At 41.0% G+C, this 24447-nt stretch overlaps 1 protein-coding gene across 2 annotated transcripts in view; it reads right to left on the bottom strand.

Annotated features, from left to right (window-relative positions):
- cttnbp2 (cortactin binding protein 2) overlaps positions 1-24447 on the bottom strand; it is a 120572-nt gene that overhangs the window by 91340 nt on the left and 4785 nt on the right. For both annotated transcript variants that reach the window (XM_061894315.1, XM_061894316.1), the window contains exon 2: positions 8878-8985. In XM_061894315.1, coding sequence (XP_061750299.1) covers positions 8878-8985 — 108 coding nt within the window. The remainder of the gene's footprint in view (positions 1-8877; positions 8986-24447) is intronic.

Consider the following 24447-nt stretch of genomic DNA (forward strand, 5'->3'; position numbering starts at 1 on the left):
GAGAAATTAAATGAATTTAAAAAAAAAAAAACAAGTCCTTCCGAGTTTCCGAGGTGTTCTTCACATCCAGTTAAATTGTTATCTTGTGATGACAAAAGCGCAGATGTCCAACGTGAACATTCCTGCTCGCCCACATGCACGTCGTCCCTTGCCAAAGACTACTTGGAAGACCGGCGTGGTCTCCGAATAAAAGAGACTAGCGAGGCTGACTTTCCACTAGGCGTCCAATTATTTTCATGCTTTATGCTGCAATCATGTAGTGCATTTCCTACGCCTGCTGCTATAGTCTTCCTTCATGGCGTCTCCGCTGGCTCTTTAACATTCTCTTGCTGTGTCGGCATGACAGCATGACTCCCAAATGTCACCGCTTTTAGCCGCCAAGCACAGAGGTGTCAAAACTTTTTGACGAGGGGGCTGCATCGGGCTAAAAAAAATTTGGCTTGGAGCCAAAATTCGACTGCATGTAAAGAATATACATATACACATACATATATGGCCTATAAATACACACACATACATATATATATATATATATATATATATATATATATATATATATATATATATATATATATATATATATATATATACACACACACACACACACAAATATATACTTACAAACCCCGCTTCCATATGAGTTGGGAAATTGTGTTAGATGTAAATATAAACGGAATACAATGATTTGCAAATTATTTTCAACCCATATTCAGTTGAATATGCTACAAAGACAACATGATGTACACTGCTGCTGGAATTTTTAATTTTCCCAAAGGAACTCTCATGAAGGAATCAATAAAGTACTAACTATCTATATATATCTATCTATCTATCTATCTATCTATTTGATGTTCAAACTGATAAACTTTTTTTATGGGCAAATAATCATTAACTTTAGAATTTGATTACAGCAACACGTGCAAAGAAGTTGGGAAAGGTGGCAATAAATACTGATAAAGTTGAGGGATACTCATCAAACACTTAATTGGAACATCCCACAGGTGTGCAGGCTAATTGGGAACAGGTGGGTGCCATGATTGGGTATAAAAACAGCTTCCCAAAAAATGCTCAGTCCTTCACAAGAAAGGATGGGGCGAGGTACACCCCTTTGTCCACAACTGCGTGAGCTAATAGTCAAACAGTTTAAGAACAACATTTCTCAAAGTGCAATTGCAAGAAATTTAGGGATTTCAACATCTACGGTCCATAATATCATCAAAAGGTTCAGAGAATCTGGAGAAATCACTCCACGGAAACCAACATTGAATGACCTTCGATCCCTCAGACAGCACTGTATCAAAAACCGACAACAATCTCTAAAGGATATAACCACATGGGCTCAGGAACACTTCAGAAAACCACTGTCACTAAATACAGTTCATCGCTACATCTGTAAGTGCAAGTTAAAGCTCTACTATGCAAAGCGAAAGCCATTTATCAACAAAATCCAGAAACGCTGCCCAGATCATCTAAAATGGACTGATGCAAAGTGGAAAAGTGTTCTGTGGTCTGACTAGTCCACATTTCAAATTGTTTTTGGAAATATTCGACATCGTGTCATCCGGACCAAAGGGGAAGCGAACCATCCAGACTGTTATCAACGCAAAGTTCAAAAGCCAGCATCTGTAACGGTATGGGGGTGCATTAGTGCCCAAGGCATGGGTAACTTACACATCTGTGAAGGCACCACTAATGCTGAAAGGTACATACAGGTTTTGGAAAAACATATGCTGCAATCTAAGCGCCGTCTTTTTCAAGGGCGCCCCTGCTTATTTCAGCAAGACAATGCCAAGCCACATTCAGCACGTGTTACAACAGCCTGGCTTCGTAAAAAAGGAGTGCGGGTGCTTTCCTGGCCCGCCTGCAGTCCAGAACTGTCTCCCATCGAAAATGTGTGGCGCATTATGAAGCGTAAAATACGACAGCGGAGAACCCGGACTGTTGAACGACTGAAGCTCTACATAAAAAAAGAATGGGAAAGAATTCCACTTTCAAAACTTCAGCAATTAGTTTCCTCAGTTCCCAAACGTTTATTGAGTGTTGTTTATAGAAAAGGTGATGTAACACAGTGGTGAACATGCCCTTTCCCAACTACTTTGGCACGTGTTGCAGCCAAGAAATTCTAAGTAAATTATTATTTGCAAAAAAAAAATAAAGTCTATGAGTTTGAACATTAATATCTTGTCTTTGTAGTGCATTCAATTGAATATGGGTTGAAAAGGATTTGCAAAACAATGTATTCCGTTTATATTTACATCTAACATAATTTCCCAACTCATATGGAAACGGGGTTTGTACATATATATATATACTGTATATTTATACATACATTCATACATATATATATACATACACACATATATATATATATGTATATATATATAGTATATATATATACTGTATATATATTTATATATCATACATACACACACACACATACAGTATTTAACCTATATGTATTCATACATGTACAGTACATATATACTAGGGGTGTGGGAAATAATTGATTCGAATAAGAATCAAATCGAATACTTTGTGCGATTCAGAATCGATTCTCTTTTTTTTTTTTAATCGATTTTCCTTTTTTTTTTATCAATCCAACAAATACACAACACTACCATAACAATGCAATCAAATTCCAAAACCAAACCTGACCCAGCAATACTCAGGTAGTGGAATAAAGAGAGCAATTGAGAGACACAAACACGACACAGAACAAACCAAAAGTAGTGAAACAAAAATTAATATTATCAACAACAGTATCAATATTAGTTATAATTTCAGCATAGCAGTGATTAAAAATCCCTCATTTACATTATCATTAGACTATTATAAAAAAAAAAAAAGAAGAATAGTGTCACAGTGGCTTACACTTGCATCGCATCTCATAAGCTTGACAACACACTGTGTCCAAAGTTTTCACAAAGATAAAACAAGTCATTTTTGGTTCGTTTAATAGTTAAAACAAAAATACATTAATGCAATCAGTTGATAAAACATTGTCTTTTACAATTATAAAAGCTTTTTTTTAAAAAACTACTACTACTCTGCTAGCATGTCAGCAGACTGGGGTAGATCCTGCTGAAATCCTATGTATTGAATGAATACAGAATCGTTTTGAATGGGAAAAATATTGTTTTTGAATCGGGAATCGCGTCGAATCGAAAAAAATCGATGTATTATCGAATCGTGACCCCAAGAATCGATACTGAATCGAATCGTGGGACACCCAAAGATTCGCAGCCTTAATATATACACACACAAATATTTATATACACATATAATATAATAATAATAATAATATAATAATAATAAGAATAATATAAATATAATAATAATATAATAATATAATAATATAAATATAAGAATAATATAAATACTGGATATATAAATATTATTATTATACTGGATGTACTATTAATGGAATGTTTAAAGTAATCAATCAAGCAGCTAAAATGCACAAAACATGGACAAGTGTGGAGAGAGTGTTTTGCATTTTTCCCATCATGCATTGCGGAGGATTAAAATGGGTGTAATTTCTAATTATGTGTTGTGTTTGGACATTTTCTTACAACAGACACAATTTTCAGTGAGCATGTTGTGTTATGTGTGACCATGTGTGTTGACTTTTTGTGTCAGTTTATTTGCGCCACGTGTGGGAAAGGTGGCTTGGATTGGCTCATAAATTAAAATGCTGTATTCACTTCAAAGTCTAATTCATGGTCATTCATTTGAATGACTCGCTTTTTCCTTAAGATGGTGGCAAACTAGCAGCAATTGTTCTGTCATTTAAGTAAAATAAAGTTGAAGGCAAACTGTACAAGCAGGCGTAGTTTGGACCCCCCTGAGCGAGAACTTCTTGGAGCACGACTTTCGGTCTTTGCATACCTGTTCACGCCTAAATTTACCCGCTCGGAGAATTCCGTAGGGACACGGTGCCCTCCTGACGAGCTCTAAGTAATCATGCGGTATCGCCGCCATTGTTGTTAGGCTAATCAGCTTACAGCTTCTTTCTTTGTGTGGACGAAACCCGATAGGACGGCTCAGCCAGCTTTAGCCACATGCTAATTAATCTGCAGCTCCAAAGCTTCTTAATAGCGCTGGCTGAGAGGGGGAGGACAGTAGCCGCACTGGTGTGGCGATGACCAAGAAGAACGCGGAGTTGGAATATAATTACAACACTTTATGTACATATTTATACACATATTTATATAATATTTACATATTCATATAATATGTAACTACAAACTCCATTCAAAGACAGAGTCTCATTGCTTTTATGAGCAGTCAAGCGAGTCAAAAGCCGAAAAATACATAAATAAATAAAATAAAATTATGATAGGTTGATTGGCAACACTAAATTGGCCCTAGTGTGTGAATGTGAGTGTGAATGTTGTCTGTCTATCTGTGTTGGCCCTGCGATGAGGTGGCGACTTGTCCAGGGTGTACCCCGCCTTCCGCCCGATTGTAGCTGAGATAGGCGCCAGCGCCGCCCCGCGACCCCAAAAGGGAATAAGCAGTAGGAAATGGATGGATGGATGGAAAATATAATTATTTTTTTATTTGTGGCGGCCGTAATTCTTTCGTGGCGGGCCGCCACAAATAAATTAACGTGTGGGAAACCCTGCATATATATGTATATATATATATATATATATATATATATGAATATATTCATGTAAATATGTATGTACATATACATATATATATATATATAATATATACATTTATATATACATAGACATTACGTGCAGTTTACTTTAATAAAATAAGGATTTTTGTCGAAGCTCAAACAAAATGTTCATGGAACTCTGCGTCACTACCATGAATTGATTAACGTGGACCCCGACTTAAACAAATTGAAAAACGTATTTGGGTGTTACCATTTAGTGGTCAATTGTAAGGAATATGTACTGAACTTTGCAATCTACTAATAAAAGTTTCAAATCAATCAATCAAACTGCACAAAGGTTTCGGTTGGGGAACCACGTTGAAGAACTTATTAAGTTTGTAGATCGAGGTTCCACTGTATGGGTTTGGAGAAGGACAAGGGCAAAAACACATCAGACAAAATGAACCAGGATATCTAAGACGGGAGAATACGACACTGTTTCTTCCTCCGAAAGGAGAGTGTAACAGAACTGACCAAGCTTCGCGACCACAGGTTTAAACATTACACACCTGCAAAATGAATGAGTGAACTATTTAGACTGAGGTCATCACATTTTGTACCTGGATTCTACATGACCTCTACAGGTGGATGACACTGAATAAAACCTGGTACATTCTCTGGCATCACATAGCTTGCATAAGCCACACATTCTTGCTCCTCCCCTTGCCTACCCTCCTCCACAGGCACCTCCCAAAAATCATAGTTTCCTCGCGGCGACACGAAGGGCAGAGCTGTCAGCTTTTGATTACGTGGGTCATTACGTTGTGCTTGAAATGCAAAACATTTTGTATACAATAAAACTAAAGTGATTGAACGCTTAAATGCAAACTGATGTTGTGTACTTTAATACATCGCTGCACTCTAAAAACAAATGAGCTTGATGTGTTGTTGTTACGTCCCCAAGAAGTCAAAGTACGATCCTCTTTTAACTTTTACTGCCAATCCTGTGCTAAAAGCAGGTTCAATTCCCACACATAGTCTTTCTCGTGCACACATCTTTTTATCTCTCGCACGCACGCGCGCGCACACACACACACTCACACACACCACTTCCTCATTCTCCGTTAATCATTATCCAGGAATGGTATGTTCACCAACACGGGAACATAGGTACACAGGTGAAAGACAAAGCAAAAACACCTTCAAGTACATCTTACATTGGTACACAGGTGAAAGACCAATCAAAAACACCTTGAAGTACACCGTACACAGGTACACAGGTGAAAGAGAAAGCAGAAACACCTTGAAGTGCACCTTACACGGGTGAAAGAAAAGCAAAAACACCTTGAAGCACACCTTTCATTGGCACACAGGTAAAAGAGAAAGCAAAAGCACTTTGAAGTACACCTTACATTTCAAACTGCACCAATGTGATGTAAGCAAGGCACCTGTTCTATCATCTCACAAGTCACCAGTTCTATCATGTACCAAGCCACCAGTTCTACCATCTGGCAAGTCACCAGTTCTATAATCTAGCAATTCACCAGTTCTATCATCTTGCAAGTCACCAGTTCTATCATGTAGCGACGCACCAGTTCTATCATCTAGCAAGGCATCAGTTCTATCATCTAGCAAGGCACCGGTTCTATCATCTAGCAAGTCCCCAGTTCTAACATCTAGCAAGTCCCCAGTTTTAACATCTAGCAAGTCACCAGTTCTATTATTTAGCAAGTCACCAGTTCCATTATCTAGCAAGGCATCAGTTCTGACATCTAGCAAGGCATCAGTTCTATCATCTAGCAAGTCACCAGTTCCATCATCTAGCAATGCACCAGTTCTAACATCTAGCAAGGCATCAGTTCTATCATCTAGCAAGTCACCAGTTCCATCATCTAGCAAGGCACCAATTCTATCATGTAGCAAGGCACCAATTCTATCATGTAGCAAAGCACCAGTTCTATCATCTAGCAATGCACCAGTTCTAACATCTAGCAAGGCATCAGTTCTATCATCTAGCAAGTCACCAGTTCTAACATCTAGCAAGTCACCAGTTCTAACATCTAGCAAGGCACCAGTTCTATTAACTAGCAAGTCACCAGTTCCATCATGTAGCAAGGCACCAGTTCTATCATGTAGCAGGGCACCAATTCTATCATGTAGCAAAGCACCAGTTCTATCATCTAGCAAGTCACCAGTTCTATCATCTAGCAAGTCACCAGTTCTATCATCTAGCAAGTCACCAGTTCTATCATCTAGCAAGTCACCAGTTCTATTAACTAGCAAGTCACCAGTTCTATCATCTAGCAAGTCACCAGTTCTATCATCTAGCAAGGCACCAATTCTATCATGTAGCAAAGCACCAGTTCTATCATCTAGTAAGTCACCAGTTCTATCATCTAGCAAGGCATAAGTTCTATTAACTAGCCAGAAATCAGTTTTATTAACTAGCAAGTCACCAGTTCCATCCTCTAGCAAGGCACCAATTCTATCATGTAGCAAAGCACCAGTTCTATCATCTAGCAAGTCACCGGTTCTATCATCTAGCAAGTCACCGGTTCTATCATCTAGCAAGTCACCAGTTCTATCATCTAGCAAGTCACCAGTTCTATCATCTAGCAAGTCACCAGTTCTATCATCTAGCAAGGCACCAATTCTATCATGTAGCAAAGCACCAGTTCTATCATCTAGTAAGTCACCAGTTCTATCATCTAGCAAGGCATAAGTTCTATTAACTAGCCAAAAATCAGTTTTATTAACTAGCAAGTCACCAGTTCCATCCTCTAGCAAGGCACCAATTCTATCATGTAGCAAAGCACCAGTTCTATCATCTAGCAAGTCACCGGTTCTATCATCTAGCAAGTCACCGGTTCTATCATCTAGCAAGTCACCAGTTCTATCATCTAGCAAGGCACCAGTTCTATCATCTAGCAAGGCACCAGTTCTATCATCTAGGAAGGCACCAGTTCTATCATCTTGCAAGTCACCAGTTCGATCATCTAGCAAGGCACCAGTTCTATTAACTAGCAAGTCACCAATTCTACCATGTAGCAAGGCACCAATTCTATCATGTAGCAAAGCACCAGTTCTATCATCTAGTACAGGGGTGTCAAACTCAAATACAGAGTGGGCCAAAATTTTTAACTGAACAAAGCCGCGGGCCAAGGTTGAACAAATTAACCTTTTAATAGGGACCCAAACAAGTTTTGCATTGAATATTGAACGAGCAAAGCTTGTATAACTTTATAGTGACTTGCAAAATCGATTTTCAAATATTGTAGCATCCCGGAAGAGTTAGTGCTGCAAGGGTTTCTGGGTATTTGTTCTGTTGTGTTTATGTTGGGTTACGGTGCGGATGTTCTCCCTAAATGTGGTTGTCATTCTTGTTTGGGGTGGGTTCACAGTGTGGCGCATATTTGCAACAGTGTTAAAGTTTTTTATACGGCCACCTTCAGTGTAACCTGTATGGCGGTTGACCAAGTATGCATGCATTCACTAGTTTCTGTGTAAAGTCTGCATATAGTATGTGACTGGGCCGACACAATGTTTGTATGGAGAAAAAGCGGACGGGACGACAGTTTGTAGAGGACGTTGAATGCAGTGCCTTTAAGGCACGTCCCCAATGATGTTGTTTGGGTGGAAATAGAGAGAAATTTGGGAGAACGGTTGCCCCGGGTGATTTTTTGGCAAAGGCACTGAAATTCGGGCGTCTCCCGGGAAAATCGGGAGGGTTGGTAAGTATGAGTATTTGCGGTGAATGCTGTGTTAAAATACCGGCGGGCCAGCTCTAATGTTAATTTGATATTGCCTCAAGGGCCAAATTAAATTACACGGTGGGCCAAATGTGGCCCGCGGGCCAGAGTTTGACGCCCATGATCTAGTAAGTCACCAGTTCTATCATCTAGCAAGGCATCAGTTCTATTAACTAGCAAGGCATCAGTTCTATTAACTGGCAAGTCACCAGTTCCATCATCTAGCAAGTCACCAGTTCCATCATCTAGCAAGGCACCAGTTCTATCATCTAGCAAGGCACCAGTTCTATCATCCAGCAACCACGGCTCATTAAGCTGCCGACTCGAGCAGTGGAGGCTTTCAAGCGGCAAACAAAAAAGCCAAGCAGCTTGTTCTCTTTCAACAAAGGCAATTAGAGAGGCGTTGTCGAACAATTGCAGTGCAAGCACAGAGAGCGGACGCCACGGCAAAATGTTCTGCCATTAGTGCAACACTTGTCATTTAGCAAGACCACTAACTAAATGCCAGCGACTCACCCTGAGGGCCTCGATGACCAGGTCGCGGGCCTCCAGCTCTCCTTCCATGATGCTCAGCAGGGTCAGCAGCTCCGGCTTGCTCAGGTTATCCATGTTGAAGTCGCATTTCTGCAAGGAGGGACACAAAAGCCAGAACCGTAAACGTTCCTTCTTGCTTTTTTTTTTGCAAATAATCATTAACTTAAAAATTAATGGCAGCAACACATTGCAAAAAAGATGGCATTTTTACCACTGTGTTACATGGCCTTTCCTTTTAACAACACTCAGTAAACATTTAGGAACTGAGACCACCATTTTTTGAAGTTTGGCAGGTGGAATTCTTTCCCATTCTTGCTTGATGTACAGTTAAACTTTTTCAACTGTCTCCGTTGTGTATTTTTTGCATCATAATGCGCCACACATTTTCAATGGGAGACAGGTCTACACTACAGGCAGGCCAGTCTAATACCCACACTCTTTTACTATATACAGTAGTTGTCTTGCTGAAATAAGCAGGGGTGTCCATGATAACGTTGCTTGGATGACAACATATGTTGCTCTAACACCTGTATGTACCTTTCAGCATTAATGGTGCCTTCACAGACATGTAAGTTACCAATGCCTAGGGCACTGATACACTCCTATATCATCAAAGATGCTGGCTTTTGAACTTTATGCATGGAACGATCCGGATTTTTTCCCCCCTCTTTGTTTTGGAGGACAAAACGTCCACAGTTTCCCAAAACAATTTGAAATGTGGACTCGTCAGACGACACAACACTTTTCACACTTCGCGTCAGTCCATCTTAGATGAGCTCGGGCCCAGAGAAGCCGGAGGCGTTTCTTGGTTTTGTTGATGAATGGCTTTCGCTTTGCATAGTAAGAGTTTTAACTTGCACTTACAGATGTAGCGACGAAATGGAGTTACTGACGGTGGTTTTGTGAAGTGTTCCTGAGCCCATGTGGTGATATCCTTTACACACTGATGTTGCTGTTTGCTGCAGTACAGCATGAGGGATCCAAGGTCAAGACCATCCTTGTTTGTGAATGACTAAGCATTTCATGGAAGCTGTTTTTATACCCAATCATGGCACCCACCTGTTCCCAACTAGCCTGTACACCTGTGGGATGTTCCAAATAAGTGTTTGATGAGCATTCCTCAACTTTCTCAGTCTTTTGTGCCACTCGTGCCAGCTTTTTTGCAACATGTTGCAAGCGTCAAATTCCAAGTGTGCTAATATTTGCAAAAAAATAACAAATGTTTCCAGTTCAAACGTTAAGTATCTTGCCTTTGCAGTCCATTCAATTGAATATAGGTGGAAAAGGATTTGCAAATCATTGAATTCTGTTTTTATTTACCATTTACACAACTGCCAACTTCAATGGTTTAGGGGTTTGCATTACATCAATCTGCACAATTCAAAATTAATGTAAAGGCAAATAAATCATCACAGATGCTGGCTTTAGAACTTTACGCATAGAACAATCCAGATTTTTTTCCCCTCTTTGTTCTGGAGGACACGACGTCCACAGTTTCCAGAAACAATTTCAAATAGGGACTCGTCAGACCACAGAACACTTTTCCACTTCGCATCAGTCCATCAACACCACCCAGCGTTTCTGGGTGATGTTGATAAATGGCTTTCGCTTTGCACAGTAAGAGTTTTAACTTGCACTTACAGATGTAGCGCCGAAATGGAGTTACTGACGGTGGTTTTGTGAAGTGTTCCTGAGCCCACGTGGTGATATCCTTTACACATTGATGTTGCTGTTTGATGCAGTACAACCTGAGAGATCCAAGGTCAAGACCATCCGTGTTTGTGAATGACTATGCATTTCAAGGAAGCTGTTTTTATACCCAATCATGGCACCCACCTGTTCCCAACTAGCCTGTTCACCTGTGGGATGTTCCAAATAAGTGTTTGATCAGCATTCCTCAACTTTCTCAGTCTTTTGTGCCACTCGTGCCAGCTTTTTTGCAACATGTTGCAAGCGTCAAATTCCAAGTGTGCTAATATTTGCAAAAAAATAACAAATGTTTCCAGTTCAAACGTTAAGTATCTTGCCTTTGCAGTCCATTCAATTGAATATAGGTGGAAAAGGATTTGCAAATCATTGAATTCTGTTTTTATTTACCATTTACACAACTGCCAACTTCAATGGTTTAGGGGTTTGCATTACATCAATCTGCACAATTCAAAATTAATGTAAAGGCAAATAAATCATCACAGATGCTGGCTTTAGAACTTTACGCATAGAACAATCCAGATTTTTTCCCCCTCTTTGTTCTGGAGGACACGACGTCCACAGTTTCCAGAAACAATTTCAAATAGGGACTCGTCAGACCACAGAACACTTTTCCACTTCGCATCAGTCCATCAACATCACCCAGCGTTTCTGGGTGATGTTGATAAATGGCTTTCGCTTTGCACAGTAAGAGTTTTAACTTGCACTTACAGATGTAGCGCCGAAATGGAGTTACTGACGGTGGTTTTGTGAAGTGTTCCTGAGCCCACGTGGTGATATCCTTTACACATTGATGTTGCTGTTTGATGCAGTACAACCTGAGAGATCCAAGGTCAAGACCATCCGTGTTTGTGAATGACTATGCATTTCAAGGAAGCTGTTTTTATACCCAATCATGGCACCCACCTGTTCCCAACTAGCCTGTTCACCTGTGGGATGTTCCAAATAAGTGTTTGATCAGCATTCCTCAACTTTCTCAGTCTTTTGTGCCACTCGTGCCAGCTTTTTTGCAACATGTTGCAAGCATCAAATTCCAAATGAGCTAATATTTGCAAGAAATAATTTTTTCCAGTTCGAACGTTAAATATCTTGTCTTTGCAGTCTATTCAATTGAATATAAGTTGATAAGGTTTTGCAAATCATTGTATTCTGTTTTTATTTACCATTTACACAACCTGCCAACTTCACTGGTTTAAGGGTTTGTATTACATCAATCTGCACAATTCAAAATGAATGTAAAGGCAAATAAATGTTCGCATCCTGTGTACGCCTCCACACGTTGTTGCGCCCCCTAGACTCCAACGGACTAAGAACCATTCTGATCAGGTCCAATTAGCCTTCCGTGCAAACACTGCGGCTGAAGGCAATCATTCTGCCTGACCTACAATCACAAGATAGCACTACTAGTGTTACATAAGCAACTCGCCATCCATAAATCATCACATTTCCACTTTTTTTACCATCCTCACTTTTTGTTATCGTCCCTTTCCACTCTTCCACTCCAGCGTGGCACACAAGTGACGAATCTGTCAAAACGCTTTTAGCTCGACCCTTCATCTGGCTTGCCGTACCAACAAGAATGCAGAGAAGTCGGAACGGTGCCGGTCTGAGACACTTTCTGATGAAATCTCCTAAAATGGCGATCCAAACTGTGCCATTCATCTTGTTCCTTTGTCAACAAGTATTTAGAGAAAGACATTCCACTGCGGAACTATTTCAGCTAGCAAAAGCACTAACCTGCAGCTTCATTTTTTACTCTTAAAAGGGAACTGCAATTTTTTATTTTGCCTATCGTTCACAATCCTTACGTAAGACAAGAGCTCTTTCTCTTTTTAAGGTGTTCTAATTCGTAAAATATGGCAAGTACGAGGTAGCTAACAAGGAAGCTAAAAGGACTACACTATAAAGTCCTCTAAAAAAACCTCCAAAAAGCTCCAACGATACTCCATTTACATGCCGTGACCTGAATATTAACAATATTGTTATTATAAGTGCTAATGCCGAGGAACTACTTTTAGCGGCGCTAACTAGCTAATGCTGCTATATTGACATATTGAGCTGCTGCATCGCTTCTGAAGTGGTGAAAGTTAATTATAGATGATAAATCATGCCTCTCATCTGGATAGTAGAAGGCTGTGGACATAAACCCAAAATTTGGTCAACGAGGCCTGCTCAGCGGCCTTGTGGTTAGACTGTCTGCCCTGAGATCGGTAGGTCGTGAGTTCAAACCCCGGCCGAGTCATATCAAAGACTATAAAATGGGGCCCTTTACCTCTCTGCTTGGCACTCATATTCAAGGGTAGGAATTGGAGGTTGAATCACCAAAAATTATTCCCGAGCATGGCCACCGCTGCTGCTCACTGCTCTCCTCACCTTCCAGGGGATGAACAGAGGGATGGGTCAAATGACGAATTTCACCGCACCTAGTGTGGTTGTGACAATCAATGGTACTAAGACACATCGGGGTGACCCTGTGCTCAACAAAGAAATATTGCATCTCTCTCTTTTTCTTTGCTCATCACTAACCTTTTTCTTCACTGCAAGGCTTTGAAAAAGTTGTTTAGGATTGTGGAATATGTTTGTATTTAGCCGACGCACGGAGAATAATGTTATTTCCGCAATGTGTGTCGTTCCGCTTTTCCTCCCTACAGCAACACGGCGGTCGGCGGATAAAAACCGGTAAAGTACCGGGACGGCGAGCGCAGAAAAGTGACGGCTCCCTAAGTGTTATCCGGCGTCATACAGAAATATATGTCGTGTTCATCGTGTGAGGCAATGCAAATTAAACAATAAAAAAAAATAAAAAGGTTTCAACTGGTCCAGGTTATCGGGGACTGTTAATACTGACGGACACGTGTCGCGGTGTGACTGCAGCCAGGCACATAAGGAAACACTCGTCTCCCTGGCAACGTTTCTGTCGCTTTCATTCATTTGCCGCTTTTCCACTAATGCGGGGGTAGGCAACCCAGAATGTTGAAAGAGCCAGTTTGGACCCAAATAACAAAAAATGTCTCCGTCTGGAGCCAACGGGGAGCCAAACTACCAATCACAGTGTGGTGATTGGTAGATTACTTCAGCGCCGCACACAACGCTGTCAAGCGCCTCTCATATAAAACTTGCGGACCGCACTAACATTAAACTTTCATATTAAGGTGGGGGCCGCAAAGCGAGCCACGTGTCTGAGACCCCTGTTTTAAAGGGACTACCCTTTGTAAAAGTAACATGGCGACACCATAAACTCATTGGGGTGTTGTTTACCGAGACCGTCGAGTCACAAAAGCATTTCTGCCAGAAAATGTCGCGTTAGCTTGTTGAATGTAGCGAGTGGAAACCAAACACTAAATAGTCTTTTTTTTTTTTTTGCAAAGAAATGACGTCATGTTGAGACGGGGACTAAAACCATCCCTGGCAATGTGGCACGTGACGCAACCTGGAATGAGCCGGCGACAATCGGCACAACCTTTTCCCCGCACGACGTCCTCATTAAACGCAGCCTTCAGATTAGGCAAGCGATCCCGTCCTACCTCACAGCTAATTACATTTAGCCAGGTCATTAAGCACCGAGCGGGTCAGCGGCCGCGGGCCGGCGGGTGAAGATGATGGTAATCCGGGCTGACCACCCCGCTCCTTGCGACAATTAAAAGCTTTTTCCGGTCCACTTACAAAAGGCAAATAGTCGGCGTTGTTTCTGACACGCCGGTCCGCAGGATGTCTGCTCGGTTTGCAGAAACGCAGTGGTCTGACTTGGCCGCCGACGAGAGAATTCCTAATTGCGACTTGTTTCCATTCCCCGGGACTGTGAGTGTCATTGAGCGGCGCTCGACAAAAACCAAAGAAGGCAAGGGAGGGCGACTGAGTCTCAGGTCCTGCTGCATATCAAGCAAAGTGAAAGCTAAACACTGTGCTGACGTCCTGATGTCAGGCCGCCATTTAGCCAGGATTTACACGTCTACTGTACGGGGGGCCGCCTCAGCAAAGGTAATTCCATTCCATCAAGGCTGGCGTCTCACTGGCTCTCTCTCATTTGGTTAATGTGCTTTTTAACTATTTGACAGCGACGTTTCATCGCGATTAGATGTTGGAAGTGGGGAGACAAATATATTGCACATACAAATACACATACAGTATAAACTATATATTATTCATACAGATATACATACATATGCACACACATACATACACAAATACGGTAAATACCTACACACTCAAAGGCCGCACGCACATTCCCTGTACAAACATACATACTGTGGGGCAAAAAGGTATTTAGTCAGCCACCGATTGTGCAAGTTCTCCCACTTAAAATGATGACAGAGGTCTGTAATTTTCTTCATAGGTACACTTCAACTGTGAGAGACAGAATGTGAAAAAAAATCTAGGAATTCACATTGTAGGAATTTTAAAGAATTTATTTGTAAATTATGGTGGAAAATAAGTATTTGGTCAACCATTCAAAGCTCTCACTGATGGAAGGAGGTTTTGGCTGAAAATCTCACGATACATGGCCCCATTCATTCTTTCCTTAACACGGATCAATCGTCCTGTCGCCTTAGCAGAAAAACAGTCCCAAAGCATGATGTTTCCACCCCCATGCTTCACAGTAGGTGTGGTGTTCTTGGGATGCAACTCAGTATTTTTCTTCCTCCAAACACGACGAGTTGAGTTTATACCAAAAAGTTCTATTTTGGTTTCATCTGACCACATGACATTCTCCCAATCCTCTGCTGTATCATCCATGTATCCATTCTGGTATAAACTCAACTCGTCGTGTTAATCCATCCATCCATCCATTTTCTACCGCTTATTCCCTTTCGGGGTCGCGGGGGGCGCTGGCGCCTATCTCAGCTACAATCGGGCGGAAGGCAGGGTACACCCTGGACAAGTCGCCACCTTATCGCAGGGCCAACACAGATAGACAGACAACATTCACACTCACATTCACACACTAGGGCCAATTTAGTGTTGCCAATTAACCTATCCCCAGGTGCATGTCTTTGGAAGTGGGAGGAAGCCGGAGTACCCGGAGGGAACCCACGCATTCACAGGGAGAACATGCAAACTCCACACAGAAAGATCCCGAGCCTGGATTTGAACCCAGGACTGCAGGAACTTCGTATTGTGAGGCAGACGCACTAACCCCTCTGCCACCGTGAAGCCCATCGTCGTGTTAAATAAATGATAAATGGGTTGTACTTGTATAGTGCTTTTCTACCTTCAAGGTACTCAAAGCGCTTTGACACTATCAATCAATCAATCAATGTTTATTTATATAGCCCCAAATCACAAATGTCTCAAAAGGACTGCACAAATCATTACGACTACAACATCCTCGGAAGAACCCACAAAAGGGCAAGGAAAACTCACACCCAGTGGGCAGGGAGAATTCACATCCAGTGGGACGCCAGTGACAATGCTGACTATGAGAAACCTTGGAAAGGACCTCAGATGTCCCCCTCTAGGGGACCGAAAGCAATGGATGTCGAGCGGGTCTAACATGATACTGTGAAAGTTCAAGCCATAGTGGCTCCAACACAGCCGCGAGAGTTCAGTTCAAGCGGATCCTACTTCCACATTTACCCATTCACACACACATTCACACACTGATGGAGGGAGCTGCTATGCAAGGCGCTAACCAGCACCCATCAGGAGCAAGGGTGAAGTTTCTGGCTCAGGACACAACGGACGTGACAAGGTTGGTACTTGGTGAGGATTGGACCAGGGACCCTCGGGTTGCGCGCGGCCACTCTCTGAGTTGCATCCCAAGAACACCATACCTACTGTGAAGCATGGAGATGGAAACATCATGCTTTTGGGCTGTTTTTCTGCTAAGGGGACAGAACGATTGATCCGTGTTAAGGAAAGAATGAATGGGGCCATGTATCGTGAGATTTTCAGCCAAAACCTCCTTCCATCAGTGAGAGCTTTGAATGGTTGACCAAATACTTATTTTCCACCATAATTTACAAATGCATTCTTTAAAATTCCTACAATGTGAATTCCTGCATTTTTTTTCACATTCTGTCTCTCACAGTTGAAGTGTACCTATGATGAAAATTACAGACCTCTGCCATCATTTTAAGTGGGAGAACTTGCACAATCGGTGGCTGACTAAATACTATTTTTGCCCCACTGTATGCACATACTGTACATATACATTCACTGTACAAACATACATATACACATACTGTATATGTATGTTTCATAGTCTCTGGGAGTCTTTCATTATTTTGTCCCCCGGAAACCTTTTCACCGGCTGCGGAATTATGGCACTGTTGCCCTGTCACGAGGCCCGAGGCCAAGGGAGAGGAAGAGGAGATAATTTTCCTCTGGCCTTTCTGCACATTGAGCAGGTGAAGAAGGCAAACTGTAATTTGTCCAAGCGAGTGCGATCGGGGCTGGCCTTCGGTGCGGCGCTTTAATGAGGCCAACGTGGTATTGCTGAAGATACCGAGAACAGAGGCATGCTTTCTTTGAAGCGCTTCCTTGTCTGCTGTGTTAAGGGAAGCCAGCTGGCTTCTCGGCGACATGAAAACGCCAACACTCCCATTGTTTGACAGGACAACCTGTGAAGACGATTAACAAGAAACATGCTGCAAAAAGAACAGAACCACTCATTTTCCTGTTCTGGTCAGGTCCTGGAGTCTAGCCAGGCTGACCTGAGACAAAATATGGACTAACATCCTGGTACTTGGCATACTACCATGAATTGATTAACGTGGACCCCGACTTAAACAAATTGAAAAACTTATTCGGGTGTTACCATTTAGTGGTCAATGGTACGGAATATGTACTGTACTGTGCAATCTACTAATAAAAGTCTCAATCAATCCTCGGTACCTAACCTGGGCTGCGATCGCTCCTCATGCCATTTAAGCAGTGCTCGGTAGAGCACTGCATAAACGTTATGAAGGTGCTGGAATATTTCGTTCTATTATTCACAGGCAGCCTAAAATGAATCCTTTATTATTCAGAACAGAAATGTGTACAATATCTGATCCAGTTCTGATCTGATGCGTTACATTTCTGTGTTATTATTGTTGAATGTTGCATCCCCAATGTCCATTTATTTCATTTAGCTTTTTATTAATGTGGTAGTGTAATTAGATGGATAGATAGATAGATAGATAGATAGATAGATAGATAGATAGATAGATAGATAGATAGTTCTTTTATTGATTCCCTCAGGGATTTTCCTCAGGAACATTTAAATACCAGCAGCAGCGTACAGAATTGTCATCGAATTTAAAGAGTAAATAACGGGGGTTTAAATGGGGAAAAAAAAAGAAAATATTACAGTAAGAATACAAATAAAAATGCAACATAAGAACAGTAAAAATAACAATATAACAAGAAAAACAAGGCAGCAGTGACCATGATATGAAAAAATGTGCCTTTTACATCAGAAATGATTAAATAAATCAATTAAGTATGTATTGAGTTACATGTAAATGTTGCTACTATATACGTTCATGATATGGTTTCTCTCATTTCAGAAAGAAACAAGCCAGCATTAGAGACTTCGTACAAAGGAAGGTCTGCACACCAAAGCAAGCGGCTGCATTGACTGATGCTATCCTGAATATTTGGTAACTGACATGAGGCGACTATCAATGGTGGAGGATGACGGTTTCAGAAAAATTATTTACGTCCTCAACCCTGGTTACACTCTTCCCTCGAGGACCCATTTTACAAAACTGATGGAAGGGAAGTATGAGCAGACATTTCAAGCTGTGTAAACTGACATTAAAGCCACCCAGGGCCAAATTGTTCTGACCACTGATGTGTGGACAAGTGTAGCCATGGAAGCCTACCTCGGCAATACATGCCACTACATTGGAGACGAATGGAACATGAAGTCAATCTGCCTACTAATTGACTTCATGCCGCTTGAGGAAAGACATTCAGCATCCAACATTGCAGAATGGTTGGAATAGGTAGTAGGCAGGTTTGAAATTCCCCTAAGCAAAATTATTGCTACTGTGCATGACAATTGTGCACTTTATAAAAAAAAAACATTTTTCTAACACTTGCCTTGTTATTGTTATGTTTGGCAAGTCGAAAGGACATGGTGCCAGTATGCGTTTTTTTTTTTAAATAAAGTATTGGAAAGGATAGAAATGTAGTTTGTCTTTTTTATCCAATTATTGTATATGCACCTTAGGAGGAGCTGCTCCAATTTCGTTGTTCTTTGAACCTGTTCATTGCAATAATGACAATAAAAAACTCTCTCTCTCTCTCTCTCTCTCTCTAATCGATCAATCGAAGTAATCGACAGATTAATCAATTATCAAATTAATCGTTAGTTGCAGCCCTAATCACAACTAAGTCAATTGACCAAAACTGTATTTATTAAACAGTTATCAAGCAGTGGCAGAAACATTCATGTCATTTCCAAAACAGAAAGTGCAAGATTGTCAGAGATATTTTAAAACAAGCTATATGAGTGCACTTTTAAACATGATGTCACTACAGTAGCTTAAAACAAATAAAGTGCACTTTTGTGCATGATGTCACACAAGTTATTTCAATAACTGTCTAATAAAAAATAAGCTGCATAATAAGAAATCAAATCGCTATGTGGCAGGTTACTGCCAGCATTTTGTTGGTGTGGTACCGAATGGAGATGTTGACATGCAGAGTAAGCACTCTTTATTCTCTAGCAGGTGACTTCTCAAATGATGCTACACATTAGCATTAATGCTACTTTTTGCCCCACACTTGACATATTACGGTTGTCTGTTTGACTCATTCCCAATTGAAGCCAAACCACCGCAAGACGATAGACCCCTGCTGTTTTTCTTGGGAATTAATTCTTCTTTCATTTGTTACCAGATTCGCACCTTCTTTCTCTTGTATTACCACTCGCACGGCTCAGCTAGCATCACAGCTAACGTTACCCATTCTGCTACCTCTCTGCTCCGCGAGGGCGTATATGTATGTGACGTATGTAAGAAGGTGCGCGTACTGTCTGTGAGAAGGAGAGACAAGAAAGACTGAGAAGAGGCTGTAGTGTAATGGCAGCAGCTAAAAGCAACTGCGTGAGAACGTATACTGGAATATCACGATATAGTCATTTTCTATATCGCACAGAGACAAACCCGCGATATATCGAGTATATCGATATATCGCCCAGCCCTTGTTCCCATCGTTACATCCTTAAGCTGTATGCTAGTAAAACAAGAGGAGCGGACCAGCATTGACCCCTAACCCCCTGTGGATCCACCTTCAGTCAGTCTAACGGGGCTGTGTTTAACGGCACCAAGCGGGGTCACTTGCACAGGGGAATGGGTTCGCTCGGGCGAGCGGAAACCCCTTGTTGTCGGGTCGGAGCAGCGGAGGAGGAATAGACTGGCACGTCACGGTGCACCTGTTCGCCTAGCCGCCAAACGAAAGTGGCCCAGAGCGCGCTCAGGAGGAGTTGGGGGGTGGAGGGGGTTGTTGGCTGACATGGTACTCCCAGCTATGCCAGCTGAGTCACTGAAATTAAGACCAATTTAGAAAGGTGTCTGGTGAACACCATCACCCGCCTTCCTCCTCCAGGCGCTACTTAACACTTTCAAATCTAGTCCGCCTCCTCGCTGCATTTGTACATGTGTACACTCTGGCGGCGTCGTGGAGAAGTCTTGGCCCTCCCTGAAGACCGGGACGGATCTCACGTAGGTGCGTGTAAACGCAGGCTGCTCCAGGAGCTTGTCACGCCAAACTGAAGAAATAGCTTATCTGGTGGAAGGAACCCCAGCTTCACCACCACGTGCATTGTGGCAAAATACCGTACTTTACAAACCGGATTATAAGGCGCACTACCGATGAATGGTCTATTTTTGATCTTTTTTCATATATAAAGCTTACCGGATTATAGGGCGCAATAAATTAATCTTTTTTTATTTTCTAAATTTAAAAGACTTCATTGTGGTCTACATTACATGTAATGATGGTTCTTTGGTCAAAATGTTGCATAGACGATGTTTTACAGATCATCTTCGAGCCGCTTTCTGACAGTTGCTTCCGGATGCAGCGTTTTGTGGGCGGTCTTATTTACGTGGCTCACGTTCCACAGTGTCTTTTCCCCGTCATCTTAGTTGTAGCGGTGTAGCGTGCAAGGACGGGAGTGGAAGAAGTGTCAAAACATGGAGCTAACATTTTCAAAGACATCCAACTCCAAATCATATAAAAACACCCAGGAACAGGGTGGACATTTTACTGAAAGTTTACATCCAGCACCAAATCATATGAAAACACCATAACCTAGGAACTGGGTCAAGATTTTACTGGAAGTTTACATACTGCACCAAGTAATATAAAAACACCATAACCAAGGAACTGGCTCAAGATTTTACTGGAAGTTTACATCTAGCACCAAATCATATGAAAACACCATAACCCAGAAACTGGGCCAAAGCTTTACTGGAAGTTTAAATCCAGCACCAAATCTTATGAAAACACCACAACCCAGGAATTGGGTCAATATTTTACTGGAAGTTTAAATCCAGCACCAAATCATATGACAACACCATAACCCAGGGACTGGGTCAAGATTTTACTGGAAGTTTAAATCCAGCACCAAATCATATGAAAACACCATAACCCAGGAACTGGGTTCAGATTTTACTGGAAGTTTACATCCAGCACCGAATCATGTGAAACACCATAACCCAGGAACTAGGTCAATATTTTACTAGAAGTTTACATCCAGCACCAAATCATATGAAAACACCATAACCCAGGAACTGGGTCAATATTTTACTGGAAGTTTAAATCCAGCAACAAATCATATGAAAACACCATAACCCAGGAACTGGGTTCATATTTTACTGGAAGTTTACATCCAGCACCAAATCATGTGAAAACACCATAACACAGAAACTTGGACAAGTTTTTACTGGCTTCTTAACCTTTTTGACCTTGGGGCCTAACTTTTCAACTTCAGATGGGTCCGGGGCCCTTTTGCATTATAACGCCAGACAATATGTCTTACCTTATACACACACCATAATAATATCCATATGTTGAAGCACATCAAACGGTGCAGCCTACACGTATCTCTTATGTTTGACTGCCATCTACTGGTCACACTTGCCATTACACCATGTGCCGGCACAATCGCTCAATATCGACGGCTTTTACACACACACTAGCGAATGCAAAGCACACTTGGTCAACAGCCATACAGGTCACACTGGTCATTTAAACAACTTTAACACTATTACAAATATGCGCCACACTGTGAACCCACACCAAACAAGAATGACAAACACATTTCTCCATGCTCTCTCAGGGAGAGCATGTCCCAAATTCCAAGCTGCTGTTTTGAGGCATGTTAAAAAAAGGTTCATGGTTTTATTTGTCACATGCAGAGTACACCACAGTGAAATGCTTTTTTCCATGCTCTTCAGATATTGCGTACAGTGGGATCCAAACAGTAGTTGCAGAATCTAATACACTAAATACAAAAAAATGCAAACATTTGAATAGCTTTGATGTACATTAGTTACAAGACAATACTTTGCACAACAAGTCACAGTAGTTATGGTAGAAGTATCAGTACAAGTATAAGTGCAGTAGTCAACTACAGTACCAATGCAATATCAAAAAGTATATACCAGGCCTGCGCAATTATTTTGACTCGGGGGGCCAAATTTAGCGAGAAAAATGTGTTTGGGGGCCGGTATATGTATGAACACTAATACAAAACCTCACAATAATGTCTGATTAAAAGCTAAACACTTTATAAAAGACCGCCCTAAAAACAGAATGGAATTTTACATTTTTTTTTACTGAATGAGACACCCAGAATGTACATGAAAATAAAGAATGTGGGATTTACAATATCAACTATGAAGGATAAAACACTGAATATTGACAACATATGAACGTCACACCCCGTTCTCCATTCACATATTTTACAATCAAGCAAAATGCAACAAAATTGCAACAAACACAGCTAAATAGGAACGCGAAGGGTAAAAAAACAAAAACACCTACAATCTGATACATCTGATATATAACTAAGCTTTACAACTTTGCTGTAAAAATCTCCTTCCACGTCTGTCTCTGAAACCCGCATTTCAGGCTCTGGAAACACTCGGTGGAAACGCTCACCACCCACACTGCTTGGTGCCTCGTCTGAGCTGCTGTGACCTACAATACCATAGTAACTAATTAGATGACCATAGTAACTAATTAGATTACTATAGTAACTAATTAGATGACCAAAGTAACTAGTATATCATGCAAAAGCGCAGATTCCAACCATTGAAATACTTTGTATAGTTCAAGACTAACGGTCATTAGAAAACATGACTGCACATCATAATGGCAGCTACACTTTCCATCTTAAAGATCTAGAAAAAATTATTTGGGAATGTCCGGCGGGCCAGATTGAAACGCTTAACAGGCAGCATGTGGCTCCCGGGCCTTAATTTGCCCAGGTCTGGTATATACAGTATAGCAGGGGTCGGGAACCTTTTTGGCTGAGAGAACCATAAAAGCCAAATATTTTAAAATGTATTTCCGTAAGAGCCATAACACTGAATACAACTGTCAGGTTCAAACACTGATGACATCTATTAAACAGACAAGAAGCAAGGAATTAAACAGAGACTGGATTCAATTTGGCTCAATGAGGAGAAACCCGTAGACCTGTACTCTTGTACAGTGTCGTCCCGCGCTCTGACAAGAGAATTCTACGCCTGCTCTTTCCCAGATTACAACAACATGCATCTCTTATTCTTTTTAATGACAGTGTTATTCTGAAGCTAACCAATAATAAATAAAATACTTTTGACCATTAATGCGACTTCTTGAACAGGTGCAGAAGAAACGGATGGATGGATTCATATGCATGAGAATGTTTTATATTTTTAACGTTATTTTTAACACTGTGATTAGCAGCGGAATTATTAATTACTTATCGTGTTAAGCAACGTCAGCTAAGATTTATCTGAGAGCCAGATGCAGTCATCAAAAGAGCCAAAGGTTCTCTGTCCCTGCAGTATAGGAAGCAACAAATATTAAGGTGTCTACAGTTCTCTGGCAGTTATAGTGACAGTAGTATGAACAAAGGTAATCGAACAGCATGCCTTCCTTATACTCTTGTTTATGTTATTTACAGTTGTTGAATGAATAGTATTATTAAAAATAATGCACTTTGTCACTTCAATAAGAAATATGGCAGCGCCAGGTTGGCATTTTTTTTCTCCAAAACTTGAGTTTATTTTGGAAAACCTTGTTACATTGTTTGATCTAATAAAGGTCTTAACTCATTCTCTTTCTATGCCACATCAATGTGGAATGCACTCCCAACAGGTATAAAAGTAAGTGCATCTCTATATTCCTTCAAAATCGCTCTAAAACAACACCTCCAGGCAACTTCAACACTTTACTAATACCCTCCTCCATTCACATCCCATCTCCCCGGATTATAAACAACTCAAATGTACTTCTAATGTATATACTTGTTCTTATGCTATCTGAACTCACTATGTTCTCTGCTGGCTGTACATATCCTACTAAATAAGACCTACACTGTTTCAATGTCCACATTTCTCTGTTGATGCAATTGTTGATGACTGAAGTACTGATATCAACCAAAGCTCCTCATCCCACCCCCCGGATTGTAAATAATGTAAATAATTCAATGTACATACTATGATGATTAACTTGTGTGATGACTGTATTATGTTGATAGTATATATTTGTACCATGAATTGATTAACGTGGACCCCGACTTAAACAAGTTGAAAAACTTATTCGGGTGTTACCATTTAGTGGTCAATTGTACGGAATATGTACTGAACTGTGCAATCTACTAATAAAAGTATCAATCAATCAATCAATGCATCACAAAAA

This window comes from Nerophis ophidion, linkage group LG03, assembly GCF_033978795.1.
Source record: "Nerophis ophidion isolate RoL-2023_Sa linkage group LG03, RoL_Noph_v1.0, whole genome shotgun sequence".
Taxonomy (NCBI): Eukaryota; Metazoa; Chordata; class Actinopteri; order Syngnathiformes; family Syngnathidae; genus Nerophis; species Nerophis ophidion.